At 49.9% G+C, this 13,600-nt stretch overlaps 1 protein-coding gene across 1 annotated transcript in view; it reads left to right on the top strand.

Annotated features, from left to right (window-relative positions):
* Nucleotides 1-12,367: 12,367 nt before the first annotated feature.
* The window catches only part of LOC309415073 (zinc finger protein 532-like), a gene marked incomplete at both ends in the record, with an annotated part of 55,950 nt that continues 54,717 nt past the window's right edge, over nucleotides 12,368-13,600 (top strand). The window contains 2 exon segments of the mRNA XM_082012478.1: nucleotides 12,368-12,400; nucleotides 12,403-12,442. Of these exon segments, the coding sequence (XP_081868604.1) occupies nucleotides 12,368-12,400; nucleotides 12,403-12,442 (73 nt within the window).

Genomic DNA, 13,600 nt, shown 5'->3' with positions numbered 1-13,600 from the left:
CTGTTATTATGGCTTGTTCCATTTTGCAGGCTAGACTATGGAAAGGCAGCAGTAAAAACGCTTGAAGTGATGTAGTGAGTGGTTTGGTGGGATATATACTCAACTACACCAAGGTTTTCTATTCTGAGAAGATTGTATTAGATACTGCCTAAACCAAAACTTAAGTCTTGCAAAAACACTTCCTCTCCTCGGACGGTTTGTAGGACCCAGCTTGAGAGAAGGTGCACCCCGGGGTCAGAAAGTGCCCTGGGGAAACGCCACCTACAGCTCCTATAGGGAGTGCCTAACGAGGCCGTCCCGTGGACTCCAGCATCGAGTGAGCCAGGCAGTATTGTACGTGACACTTAACGGATATTATGGCAAGAAATCATCTCCCAACCCCACATTTAGGCTGAGCTCTATCCTTTCGCTCACAGCGCTGTGTAAACGCAGGTGAACATACAGCATTCAAATAGCTGTTGATAGCACCATCTGCAAAAGGCTAATGGCTCATTCATTAAGCAGTGGGAGCCAGCACAGCCACGGTCTAATCAGATATCGTATGATGAATAATTCAGAAATAATCCTCGTATACTTGAATAAATATCAGGAGAAGGAAGGAAAAAACCCCGTACATATGGCATGTTGAGGGAACAAAACAGGCATTTTTCAATGTCCCAGGCTGATGAGCTTTTTTACACTGGATGTTAATCACGCAGGTGGCGAATGCTTGAAGAGAAAGCTGACTGAGGGGTTTCTGGCCCAGCATTTGGAAGGTGTTAGTAAGCGGAAAAGACCATAGTGCTCACAGGAAAATCCATTAGCCATCGTTTTGCCACATGCATGTGGTCCCGTTGCGTGACTTGCTGGCGACACAGCTGGAGGATGGAGTTGGCGAGGTGACGGCTGGGAAAGCCCCCGGCTGGGTCTGGCCTTCTGCAGTGCTCTTCATGCTGCTGATCGCCTCCATCCCGTGCGTGCTGTCCCTCTCGCGGCTCCTGCCCGCACCCCACACACCTCCCACTGGAGCGTTTTACCCTTAAACTACTTGTTTCACTGGAGTATGCAGCATGGTATGTTCGCAGTACAGACCAACCAGGTAATTGTTCAGTGGGGCCTCTTTCACCTTCCTTTTCTGGCTGACATACCTGTAGAAGCCCTTCTTATTATTCTTCATGTCCCCATGTCGCTCAGGACTGCGAACTCCACCAGTGCATGATCACTGCAGCCCAGGCTGCCTCCAGTCTTGACGTCACCAATGAGCTCACGTGCGTCGGTGACCAACAGGTCCAGTACGGCATCCCCTCTGGTAGGGCTGTCTGTCACCTGGCACAGGCGGTTCTCCTCCGTGCACCCCAGGAGCTCCGGGGTTGCCCACCGCTGTCCGGGCTGCGTCCCAGCAGCTGTCGGGGCAGCTGAAGCCCCGTGGCAGGACGGGAGCTCGCGAGCACGACGCCTGCTGCGGCTGGAGGGAGGAGGCTTCGGCCATAGACTCCCCGTGGCCGGGCGGCCTGCGGCAGACACCAGCCACGAGGTTCCCTTTGTCGCCTCGGTCCCTGGTTCTCACCCATAGGCTTTTGACCTGCTCGCGGCCGTTCCTCGGCAACAGCTCTTCCTGCGCAATCCACCTCCTGACGCAGAGGGCTGCCACTGGCACGGTGCCTCCCGGCCAGCCCGTCTGCCACGGCTCCCGCCGTCCCAGGGCCCCAGGGACAAGGGCTGTCGCCGTCTCAGCCAGCCGCGGCATTCGGAGGCTTAACTGCCTCTGCACGGGGGTGGGAAGCCCGGCACAGCTGCCAGCCCTGCGGCTGTGGTTGCTCGAAGACACCGTTCGCAGGAGCTGTGACCCCTCCAGCACGGCATTACGCTAATACCTCTCAGCACACGTGGAAAAGCTGAGGCACTGACTGTAACTCCCTTACTTACTGAACCACTTTAAGCCCATGGGCCTGCTAAATAACCGTGGTTTCTTTGGAAAATGGTTAGTTTGCTCTGGCTTGTTAACAGCCAGAAAAAAGAATTATTAAGCCCTGTCAAATCCTCCTAGCTTTGTATTATATCTGAACTCAGCATCTCTTCTACAGATGATTAAAAATCTGGGTCTCTTGTTGTTCGAGACATTACCATATTCCCGTTTTTCCAGCATTTAGCATCCTGAGAGTTGTTAGGGTTTCTCACTCTTCATGCTACTGCGGCATTGCAGATGTTCACTTTTTAGTTAAAGATTCTCTTCCACAGAGGGATAACAAGAATTATCAACTTCTGTGCAGCCGTTAGCCTTTGCCCAACACATTCTTTAAATCTGGGGGAAATTGCCCGTTGCAGAGGTGTTGCTCCGTAGCTCCGGGCAGGTTTCGCTGGAGGCACAAGCACAGGTTGTGCAGCAGTTGTGATCTGAACGCTGCCCGCCCCACGGAGGCTGCCCTCACGTTATATTCTTGCATTCTCCCCCGCCCTGAGACTATGCCCATTGATCTTGGGTTGCATCTACTTCTGCGCTCTTCCTTTTCTCCTCTTCCTCTTGTTTCTCTGAAAGACAGACGGTCTTCAAAGCCAGTTATAACAGGGAGAAAAGGCCAAGGAAGACAGCCCAACATTGGAGAAAAAACCTGTTGTTAAGAACGGGTTTCAACCGATTTCTCACTTTCTGACCATAAATCTAATTCAGCATCATTTTCAAATACACATATGCTACACATGGGTATATATAAATATATATATATATTTATGGGTTGTACTTGCCCCATGGAGGTTTCAACTGTAGTTTGTTGTGGTCTGCACTTAACATTTAAACTGTGTGCAAAACTCCCATTGTTCTGAGCTGGGCGCTGATTATTTTGGTCAGTAAGTGCCTGTATCGGCAGCAACGGTGATGGAAAACCATTTGCTAGCTGCTGAGCGTACGCACAACCTGCCAAGGCAGCAACGGGGACCTGGAAGGAGGTCACCGCCAGAGGAGAGACATGTCCCCCACAGACAGAAGCAGCGGGAGGGACCCTCCCCGCTCCCTGCGCCTCTCCTCCGCGCGCCTCTGTGGCCATCCGCCCCAAGTCAGTAGCGACCAACGGTTGCTAGTCCTAAAAGTAGTTGGCAGCATTTCGGTCACGAGGAGAAAACCCTGGACAGTCACGCTTGGTAGTTTTCGTAGTGTAACCAGGCCCTAGAAGAGACCGACAGTGGAGCCAGCGGTTTGTCTTCTCCAAAGGAAAAATGGCACTAATTTTCACGTTGTGACATAGGCATTGCTGCAAGATTACCACGGGGTCGGACAACCTGCAGATTAAAAACCCTCCTGCTTCCTAAGTGAAGCAGCTACTCATAGATTTACGTATGTATGTTCTCCATTAACCTCTAACGAGTGGAGTAAAAGTCATTTCACTACCCACCAAATTTAAAACCGACTTGTAAATCATATTTATTAAATAGTAAGACCTCTCTCATCAGACCATAGCTTACACTTCAAGGCTTAGGAGTTAGAACACATCTGTACGCAGTCCGCACACGTTTCCTATCACTGTAGTTTTGCTATTACCGACAATTCCGTGCTCTTTTTCTGAGCTAATCCCAGCGGGAAATGCAAGCTGCGCTGCTTCTGCAGAATATTCTGCACAAGGATTACCAAAATATGCTTCAAAAGCCCAGTAGAATTGGCACACTTTTTAATTATTTTCGTTCTAAAAACTGAAAGCTAATACCCAAGACATCAGTCCTCAGTTTATTTCTTTACTTTTGGGTGGCCGGTCAGGCTCCATCCTCCATGCAGCAGCAACCTTTCCTCGCAGCACCGGGGGCCGCTCGCTCATGATGTCCGGCCCCAGTTAACAGCGGTTTCACCACAGACCTCAAGCACTTAGCAGGAGGGACCCAGACCCACGCTTCACTTGTGCTGCTGGTGGCGGCAGCTGCTTGCTTCCTCCCCTTGCTCTACATGAAGCACAGAAGCAAAGCGCCGATCTACCAGCATATCCTTAGAGCCAAATACGTTATAGGGGGAAGGAAATGGAGGTTTGGAGATTGTCTTTACAATGACTCCCCAAAACCCTGGGAATAACCTAACGACCGAGCAGCGGAGGCTGCACGAGCGCCAGCCAGAGCGGCCCCTTCGGCCCGGGTACAGACCGGTGCCGCAGCTTAGATGCAAGGTTGGGCTTCACGCAACCCCCAAGGGCGAGCTCGTGTTGTGTGGGGTTTGGCAAATCGCAGATTAAGTCCAGGCGTCTAGCGTGAGAATTAGGCGAACTTTAACTCCGCCATCCGCCTGCGGGTCGAGTCTCAGCTGTGAATCAGAGCCCTGGAGTCTAGCAGGGGCCGGGGGCCAGAACGCTATAGCACTTTGATAAAGACGTTGCAGGACAAAGTCAGGTTTTACTGTGCTAGTGGGCCAGAAGCACAATTTACAATTTAGTCTACAGATGTGGATGCAAGTTCGTGTGCCTGCCATGTATTTGTCTGTTTGCTAGAATGAGAGACATTTTCCATCCAAAATCACTCTAGTTTTTAATTTTTACTTGACCTCAGTAGTAGTTAAAATGTATTTTGAGTCTGGTTATAGATTTCTCCCTATCAGAGTCTTTCATCTTACCTCATATGAAATCCCTTTCTTTTAATAAATCTCATCTTTCTAGAAGCAACCCTTGAGCTTTTAGTCCAAATATAATACGAGACTTATTTTAATAACCAGGAAAGGAAATTGATTATTTTTTTTTTTTGGCCAAGAAAATATCTAGAGAGTAGTAATAGGAGCATATGAAAATGTGAAGTATAGTTGTAGTGAAGTTTAGGGTTTTTTTAGGTTTTTTTAATACCAGATGTTTAAATATAGTGGTTAAAGTACCATTGCATTCTAAACAGTGATAAAAAGAAAAATATAAGTATTCTAAAACAAGAAATGCAGGCTTCTGCTCTGCTCTTGTGGATAACATGAAACAGGAAATCTTAAGGTCAAAACCTAAAAATGCAACTGAAGTAACAGACAGTATTGAGTTTTTGCCAAAAGTTATAAAGCTATTAGTCTAAAAAAGAAATTTAGGGTTGGAAATATGGAGTCTGTATTTTACCCTTCCTGCTTAAGCTAAGGATGTTTCACTAGCTGGGAAGGAAATGTTTTGTTGCTGAGTAAAAACAACAAACAAAATCAGGACAGGACAAAAACGGCAGCATGTATTCCGACATTAAAAAAATTAAATGTAAATTGACCTTATTTTTTATTGTGTCAATCCACCTGCAAAATCACCTTTGGCTCCAGCATATTTTTAATGTGTAAAAGCTATGTTTGTAGCTATTTATATCTGATACAGTTAAAACTGATTCCTATACAGAAAGTGTGGGATGGATACACCACGTTTTAGAGTTCTGGATTTCAGGAGCCTTAAAATCCTTAAGAAGTTAAATAATTAAGAAGTTATTATTGCACACGAGTTCAGCATTCAGTGCAGCATCAAAGGGAAAATGTTTTGAATTGGCAGCACTCCTTGCTGGCTGCCGAGAAGTAATAGTGGGCTGTACTGGAGGTCTGCCTTCAGGAAAAAGAGAAGGTGGGGTTAAAGATTCTCAGTTCCTGGAGAACGAAATTACATGGTATGCGACTCGATAGCAAGGTTCACCGCTCCATCGGCACAGGTGACCAGGTGATCCCGTCTCAGCGCTGTTCTGGAGTCCAAGTGGACGGAATCCACTGGTGGTTTCATTTGTCTCAACTGAGACTCTCCACCCCGAGGACCCCGGTGTCAGAGACTTTGCTCCTGGGCACTGCAAAGCCAATGGAGAAAACAGAATCATCTTCAAAACCAGTAATTTCTTCCGCCACTGGTTCTAAGGACTATATGGCGTAGCGTCTGTGGGGAAGTGAACAGGACCTCTATTTTGGTCACTCATCATCTGATACGGAAGAGCAAGTCCTAGTCCAATCTCGACTGTCAACTGTGTGCTGCCAGCAGCTGCTGGCAGCCAGAGCGCCTTGCTGCTGACAGCACGGGCTCTTCCAGCCCACCTTCCTTTCCAAGCCACCTTTGGGGTCTCCTCCTTCCCCACCCACAGAGAGGGGCCATGGTATGGCGCTTCTAGCCGGTTGCAACATGGTAAGGAAGTACTTTCAGATGGAAACTTCAAGGGTGAAAATTCAGCACCCAAAGCTTTGGGGAACCAAAGCTCTCCTAATTCACTACGTAAGTTACATCCCTGTACAGACCCAGCTGCTGAGACAGGATAAAGTGAGGGACTCTGGTTCCTGCCTCTGGAAATGCCGAAGTAACCTAAAACCACCCGTTGCCTCCCCAGCTTTACTAGCGGAGTCACAACACTCTTGAGGTGACTTAAGGACTAAGCCTCCAATCCAAGGTGTGAGGTCAACATGCTAAAAACCTCCCAGAGCCTCACAAAGCGCAAGTGCCACTGTAGGGACACTTTCATTGCACTTGCCTGTTACTTCATGCATTTGAACTAAAAAGCCGTTGGAGAAGAGCTGTCAGCCTGGCACCACTTGTGCAACAATACCTAAAATTCTCTTTGTTTTATTTTTTGAAAGTCAAATACTTAGCGTGACAGACTATTTCTGACATGGAAATGTCAAGGACACCTGGCTGGAAGGAAAACAAGTAAGTTTGTCTGAAAGACAGCATGCACAAGGACCTTTATGCCATGTATAAACTGTGAAATCAACTAACATTGCAGATATTAGAACAAAAGTAGTAGTAGCAGCTGCCATTTTCTTTGTACTATTACGCAAGCCGACTGCAGAAATGCAATGTAAGAAAACAGACTGTAGTTTTCACTTTTTTTATCAAATCAGTTTACTCATTAATTGGGAAGAAATAGGGTGTTATAAATATTATGGCCTAGTTCTACAAGTCACTTGCAGGATGAGTCCTAGGCATGTGCGAGCTGAATTTCATGGCCCTTCTTGAACATTAAAACTAGTGCAGAACACAAGTCCATATTTTTTTAATATAAATTACCAAATCAATTTATTCTATTCAAATTCTAAAAGCTTGTCAGACTCACCGATTGCCTTAGTTGGCAACGGTGCAGTTTGCCGTTTTGGGATTTGTCCCTGGTGAAGTCCCACGTGCTGGGGTGTGAGCATCCAGGGTCTGAGCCTGCCCGATCAATACCTGTGAACACAGCTTCTGGCGGGGTGACCTCTCGTTAGGGGCTGCGTCAGCAGTGATGCGGTCGGCCTTCATGACTTCGCTGCATTCCCAACAGGCTTCTAAGAGATGTTAATCACGATTTCAACCAGAATATGTAGTTATTGTCTATATAGTCTGTAAAAAATCAAGCTTAGAGCATAAACTTGAGATGGGTGTTCTATATTTAAAGCCATTACTATGATCCAATTTCACTTTAAATGTTAGAAATCATGCTGCACACTTGTAAAACACACCATTCCATGACAAAATGGCAGGAAATTTTGTACTAAAATTTGTAACAATGGCATTAACGCCAAGTTGCTTCGCAGCAAACAAAAGCCTACTACCAAATGCAGCTTGTCACAAGAGGTAACAGCCCAAAACGTCAAACTGTCTCCAAGGACCTAATAATTTCCTGTCAATCTTTTTTGGTGCGGTCCGGTAGCATCAAAACAGGACAAAGTTCTAGGCCGTGTTTTTTTTAAGCGTTGCCACATGCTAAGAGGGCTCATGTCCCCGAAGCCGGCCGTAGGGAAGGCGAGTGCCAGCCCAGGGCGCAGTCCCGCCTGCGGCGCAGGCCGCGAAGGCTTGCCGCGGCCCTCGCCGACGCCACGCCATCACACCTGCAGGAGCAGCAAGAATGGCGTCCTGACCCCTCCACTTCCAGAAGAGCCGTGCTGCAGGGCCACTCTTGTGATGCAAATGAAACATCTGATTTAACAACACTCAACGTCTCCTGTACTTTGTTGATTTGGAACCGAAACACCGGCAATGGAGCCCCGCGCGGCCCGGCGGAAGGGAGCAGATCTGCCTTCGCGGCTGTGGGGGCTCTGCTCCGCGCTGCAGACAGGCCGGAGGCGCGCAGGGAAGGGGACACCCCTCCCCAGCCGGGGGGAGCCCGGCCGGGCCCCGCGGCGCAGGGGCCCGCGGCTCCGGACCGGCCGGGCAGGGCCTCCCGCGGGACCGGGGCCACCGGCGGCGTCGCGACGGGGCCGCCCTTGCCGCTGCCGGTGTGGCCGCGGTGAAGACCCGGGGGAGGGGGGGGAACGGGCCCTCTGGGCGCTGCCCTGCCCGAGCGCCCGCCGGCGACCGCTCGTTCCCTTTCGGGGCGGGATTCCCTGGCCGCCTGGGCCCGGCGGGCGCCGGCGGCAGCGTGGGGAACACCCCCGGGCTGCGGGAGGCCGCGACCTGCCCGGCCCCGGCGCCTGCCCGCGGAGCTCTCGGAGGCAGCGGCAGCCCTCCCCGCCCCCGGCACACTCCAGGGAGCCGTTTCACACGGAATCACACGGGAGCGTCTCCCCCATCTGTGCAAGCCGAGGCACCCCCACCCCCACCTTCTCCTCAGTCCCGGCAGAGCCTCCCTGCCATTATGTTCCACCATCTCTTAGCCAGGCCGCTCCGCAGGCGGCCGAGGCAGCGCGGACCTTAGCCATGCCCGCCTGAGGCCGCTGGCCGGAGAAGCCGCGGCCGGGCCGCGGGGCCGCAGCAGGTGTGTTTGCATGGGGGTGCGGAGTTTGCATGCGGTGGGGGTCGCCTTCCTCCCGGCCCGGCTCCCGCCTCGCCTGCGCGCAGGCCCCGCCGCGCCGCGGACAGGCTGCGGCGGAGCGGCCTGCGGGGCCTGCTCGGCTCGGCGCGGCTCGGGCCGCTCCAGCGCCGGGGCAGGCTGCGAGGGCGGCGGCTGCTGGAGCCCCGCGGCCACCCGAGCAGCGGGGCCGCCAGGGCCGGCGGCTTCGGGCCGGCTCGGCGGGGCGTAGAGGGGGGACGATCGCTCGGACGTGGCCGTCCCGCCGCCTTCCCCCCCTCGGCCGCTCTCCTCGCCGCCGGAGCGGCCGCGGCCTCCCATCCCCAGGCGTCCCCCGCGCGTAGCCGGGGCCGTTCCTCCCGCCCGGGGCCGAGAGCCGGGCCGGGCTCGGCAGGGCCCGCTCGGGGAGGGCCGACCCAGGGCCGGGGAGCGAGCGGGCCCGGCGGGGGGGCCGCGGGCGCCGCGCTGAGGGGAGGGGGCCGGGGTCCGTCAGTGAGATGCCCGGGGCCGCGGCGGCCTGCAGAGGCGGGAGCAGCCCGCCCGGCCTGAGGGGCTGAGGGAGGGCCGGCTGGAGCCGCCTGTGCGGAGAAGACAGGGCTGAGGCAGCGGAAGAACATGGTCGTTTTCCCCAGAATGGGGTGGGGATGAGGGATGTGGAGAATGTGCCAGATCTCAGCTCTCTCCGCAGGGGAAGGGGGGGTGAAGGGTTGAGCCCGAGACCTCTGTTAACAGTTACAGGTGCAGCCCGGAGAGCAGAGGGGCTGGTTGGTGTAGCCTAGCGTGGCAGCTGGCTTGGAGGAAAGCCTTGCTGAAGAGCCATCTCACGGCAGACCCCGGAGAGGATGGGGCTTGGCGCGTAGGCGGAGGTAGTTACTGGTTTTACCAGTGCGAGGGTGAGTAGCCAAAAGAGGAGCGGGGTGAATAATGTCTCGATTGGGGGTGACTGTCAGCCACGCAGGAGGAAGGCCCTGGGTGGCAGAGAAAAAAGGGGGAGCGGGCTAGGAGCAAAGCAGCCATGGGCAAAGGCGGGTGCAGGCCCTCCTCGGAGGACTTTGGCACCGTAGGGAGTCGTGACCTCGGCTAGGAATCGCCCCGGAGAGAGATGTGGAACCGAGCAACCGGCTGTAATCAGCAGCCATCTTTGCGGGGTGGGAGGCGAGCAGGCTGTGCAGAGCTGTGTCCTGGCCTCCCCCGCAGCTGTGGGTGTGGGAAGGCGGGGGGGGGGGGGGTTGCTGGTCAGGCGTGGGTCTGCAGCTTTCTTTTCAGTGCCTCAAGGATAGTTGAATAGCAAAAAAAAAAAAAAAAAAATCAGCTCAGCAGCCAACTCGGAGCTGCGAGGAGGGGGCAAAGGAACTATTTTGCAGGCATCTCGCTGCTGCGGAAATGGATTTCTTGAGGGGAGGGAGGTGCGTGTGCGGGTAATCTTTGTAGTAACGCTGTGCGGGGGAGAGAAAATGCCACTCGAGCGGCCCCAGATGCAGCCAGGAGTGGGGAGGGCGGGCGGGAGAAGTCCTTGATCGGCCGCCCCACGGCCGTGGGCATGAGGGGGCAGATGTGACGTTGATCAGCAGCCACCCCTTGTGCTGTGGGGAGCAGAGAGGGGGGAGCAGTCCTTGGTTAGCAGTCTGTCTCCCAGTGCTGTGGCCGAGCCTGCCTGGTGCTGCAAGAGAGATCCTATGAGGATTTTTATTGCGGTCTCTTTGTTAGCTACAGACAGGCACGCACACACTCACAGCTTTCAGCCAGGTTGTGGGAGGTAAGTGGGGGAGGAGAGGAAGGGAGCGTGTGGGGCGGCACTGGGGAGCAAGGGGGCTGCGTGGGCCGGGCACGACGGCAGCAGGGGGACAGGGCTGCAGCCGTCCCCACCACCTCAGAAAAAAGAGACCCTGCGCTTTTCAGGGACTTGTTGGCAACTCAGAGAGGGTTGCCATAGCTTTTTATGTAGGGTGACCAGAACCGGCTGGAACTGGTTTGAGGCAGATCAGCTCCTGAACACAATGCAGTCACTGAGCTACTACAGTGGGATAGCTTCCTCCCTTCATGGCAGCCAAAAGCAGAGGAGCTTGCAGAAAGATACCATCCCAAAACAGTATGTGAATGCACACTTTAGACACACAGCACTGGTATGTGGCTAATATAGTCATAAAGGATTCTGTATATAAATGTACATATTTGCAGTAACTGAGATTACTTTGGCTTTTCGTGCCTTTTTATGCTTAAGGAATGGGCAGGAGCTGAGATTTATGACCCTTATTAAAATATTTTTGCTTTGCAAGGGTGGGACACTGGTTATGCAGTCTATTTTTAAACTAAACTAAATAAAATTGATTGAATGATTTGTAATTGTAGTTATGCTTGTGACTGAAGAATGCTGCTTTGCATGCTGTTTTATTTACAGGGTGCTGTCTTGCGGTTTTCTTTAGGAGACGTTAAGGGGGGGGGCTGTGCCTTTCTGTAAGGCCAAAAGCAAACAGTATTGTTGTAGAATTGTGCATAAAAGCATTTGCAAAGACGCTGTAAGGCATACTCGTTTTCCCCCTTTTTTTTTCCTTGTAGGCCTATTGATTGGGGCTGCCTTTAACCCTTTCATATTTGCAGAGGTAATGCATCTGTGGCAGTAACTGAGCATTGGCTAAAAAAATCTTTCAAAGGTCAAGGTTCACAAGGTGAGATGTGGTGTTTTGGGTGTGAATATAACAATAGCATGAAGGTACATGTATGTGAAAAGTAAATCTGGCTCCTGATTGCACACTTGGCACATTAGTAAGGAGACGATTGTTTAAGTGTTACTGAAGAAATGCTATTAACGTCCTCCAGTTTTAATAGGATTAAAGCTATTATTTGTAAAGCCTTACTGATATCTTAGCTAAATACAGTATTTCCATTGAAATATCTTATATCCAGCTATACATTTTTTCACGATGTAGTGATATGGAATAGGCCTCTGAGTGACAGTCATAAATTGTGGACCACATGGCAGTGAACTGTTCTGTGTTGTACTACGCATTGCACATTCAGAATTTGCTGTCTAATTATTTAAAGGTTGCTTGTTTGGCCATATCTGAGTAACCTGATACTTAATTCTGAAGTAAGGTCTTCAGTATTAAACGTGTACTTAATATAGCCTAGATAGAAAAAAAATATATAAATAGTATGGATGGTGTTTCCTAAACTGTTGTAACCTAGGGAGGATTTTGCAGCAGCCAAGTGGAAAGATGTATTTCAGAGGTTTGATGGAGCTCCAGTGGGTTATTAGTGGCATGAATTATAATATTGTGCAGTAATGAAATAAGAAAAGGAAACCGGATGGGCAGTGCATCAGCTCCTGAGGGATGACTACTTTTAACTCGGAGCAATGGATAATGGATAGAATTTTTTTTTTCCTCTCATCTGAAAAATAAATGTGTACTCAGATTTGAGCTGGCATTTGTATCTTATAGTGAAAGCTGAAGGATTCAGAGACGGAGAGAAGGGAAGAGAGAAGAAAGCAGTAATGAATATAGCAAGGGGAAGAACAAAGGCTGTTAGAGCTTACACATTGGAACACTAAACATTTTGCCTTGGGGATTCTTTTGCTAGAACTGTTACTTCCTATAACAGGAAATCAGCAATTTTAGAATCTTATGCAGTATGATTTTTAACAAATCTGACCAGTCCTGGCTGTGTTAGCTGGTTTGGTAATCTACAATCAAGATAAATATGGAGGCAAAACATTGAAAGTGTTCTGTTCTAGCATGAAATGAGGGTCCTTTCCTCTGTGCTCAGCAGACTAAAGTAGACAGTCTTAAAAGCCTTGAGAGGTTGTGGATATTGGGTAAGTTGTATGGTGGCTGATGATAGGCAGGGTGACTGCATCAGACAGTGACAGTACAAGGCAACCTTTTTATTTCTGACTGCGGTAGATTATGTAAGGTGTTTAGATATTAATTGTAGAAAAGTGAAAATAGCATGCTGATGTTTAGCCTGAAACTATGGGTTTGTGGTTTTTAATGCAGCTATCAATGTGGTGTCTCAGATTTGAAAGAGCAGTAAATAGCTTGCATGGTGGAGAAAAATGCCTAACAGATCACTGTGCTGATTTCTCTTCATGTTTTCCATAATTTGGATGCAGAGGTTCTCTATTTGACTATAGACATCTGTAGCAAAATTACGCTTGCAAACATGAATTCTTGTTGCATGATAGAAATAGTATCTATTGCTGCTGATGATGCATGTTCTTTTCCAAGTGTCAGCTAAAATTCATGTTACATGAGAGCACCTTTTAGATTTTTTTTCTCTCTACCTGAATAGCAGACAGTTTTAAAATTGTAAGTTCTTCAATTGTCACAAAATTCAATGTATCTGTTTTGTTTGGATTTTTGAACATGATCTCTACTATGAATTTTTATTTTTAGCCAAGGCGGTTTTGAATTTGTAGGGGTTTTTGTAGGCTGTAAGATGAGAAACCTGAATAGTTGCTGGACTCCGCAGTGTTCTTGGTGAGTTTTATATTTTTGAAGTCTAATGGTATTTGTAAATGCTCTTCACCAGGAGATTTTGATTTTGTACGTAGGCCAGCTTTCCAGCAGAAAATGCTGCTTAATGCTGGAGGGTTGGTCCTCTCTATCAGCAATCATGATCTCGTTTTGCATTGAGGCTCGTATCAAGTATTTGATCTTGAGAATAAGCATAATGATTTATCAAGCTCCAAGCCTCTTTTGAATGAACTAACTAGCTTTGGTTTTCTTAGAAGTATGAATGTGTGTTAAAATATAAATATGCATACAGATTGCTGGGAATGTATGTTTGGAAAAAACCCAAAACTTGACCCTAATGTTTTACGGCCTGTTTGTTGCTAGTGTTGCACAGGCGGGCCCTGCCTGACTTGGAGTGCGCTCACCAAGATTGTCTGCAGCTGCTTCATGCTGGTTTTGAGCAAGAATTGCCATCCACTTAAAAAAAAGGACATTAAAGGAAATAGGCAGGAAGCAAG

Source organism: Phaethon aethereus, assembly GCF_964289735.1.
Source record: "Phaethon aethereus genome assembly, chromosome: W".
NCBI lineage: Eukaryota > Metazoa > Chordata > Aves > Phaethontiformes > Phaethontidae > Phaethon > Phaethon aethereus.
Note: the sequence above shows the minus strand (reverse complement) of the source record. Positions and strands in the feature narration are given on the sequence as shown.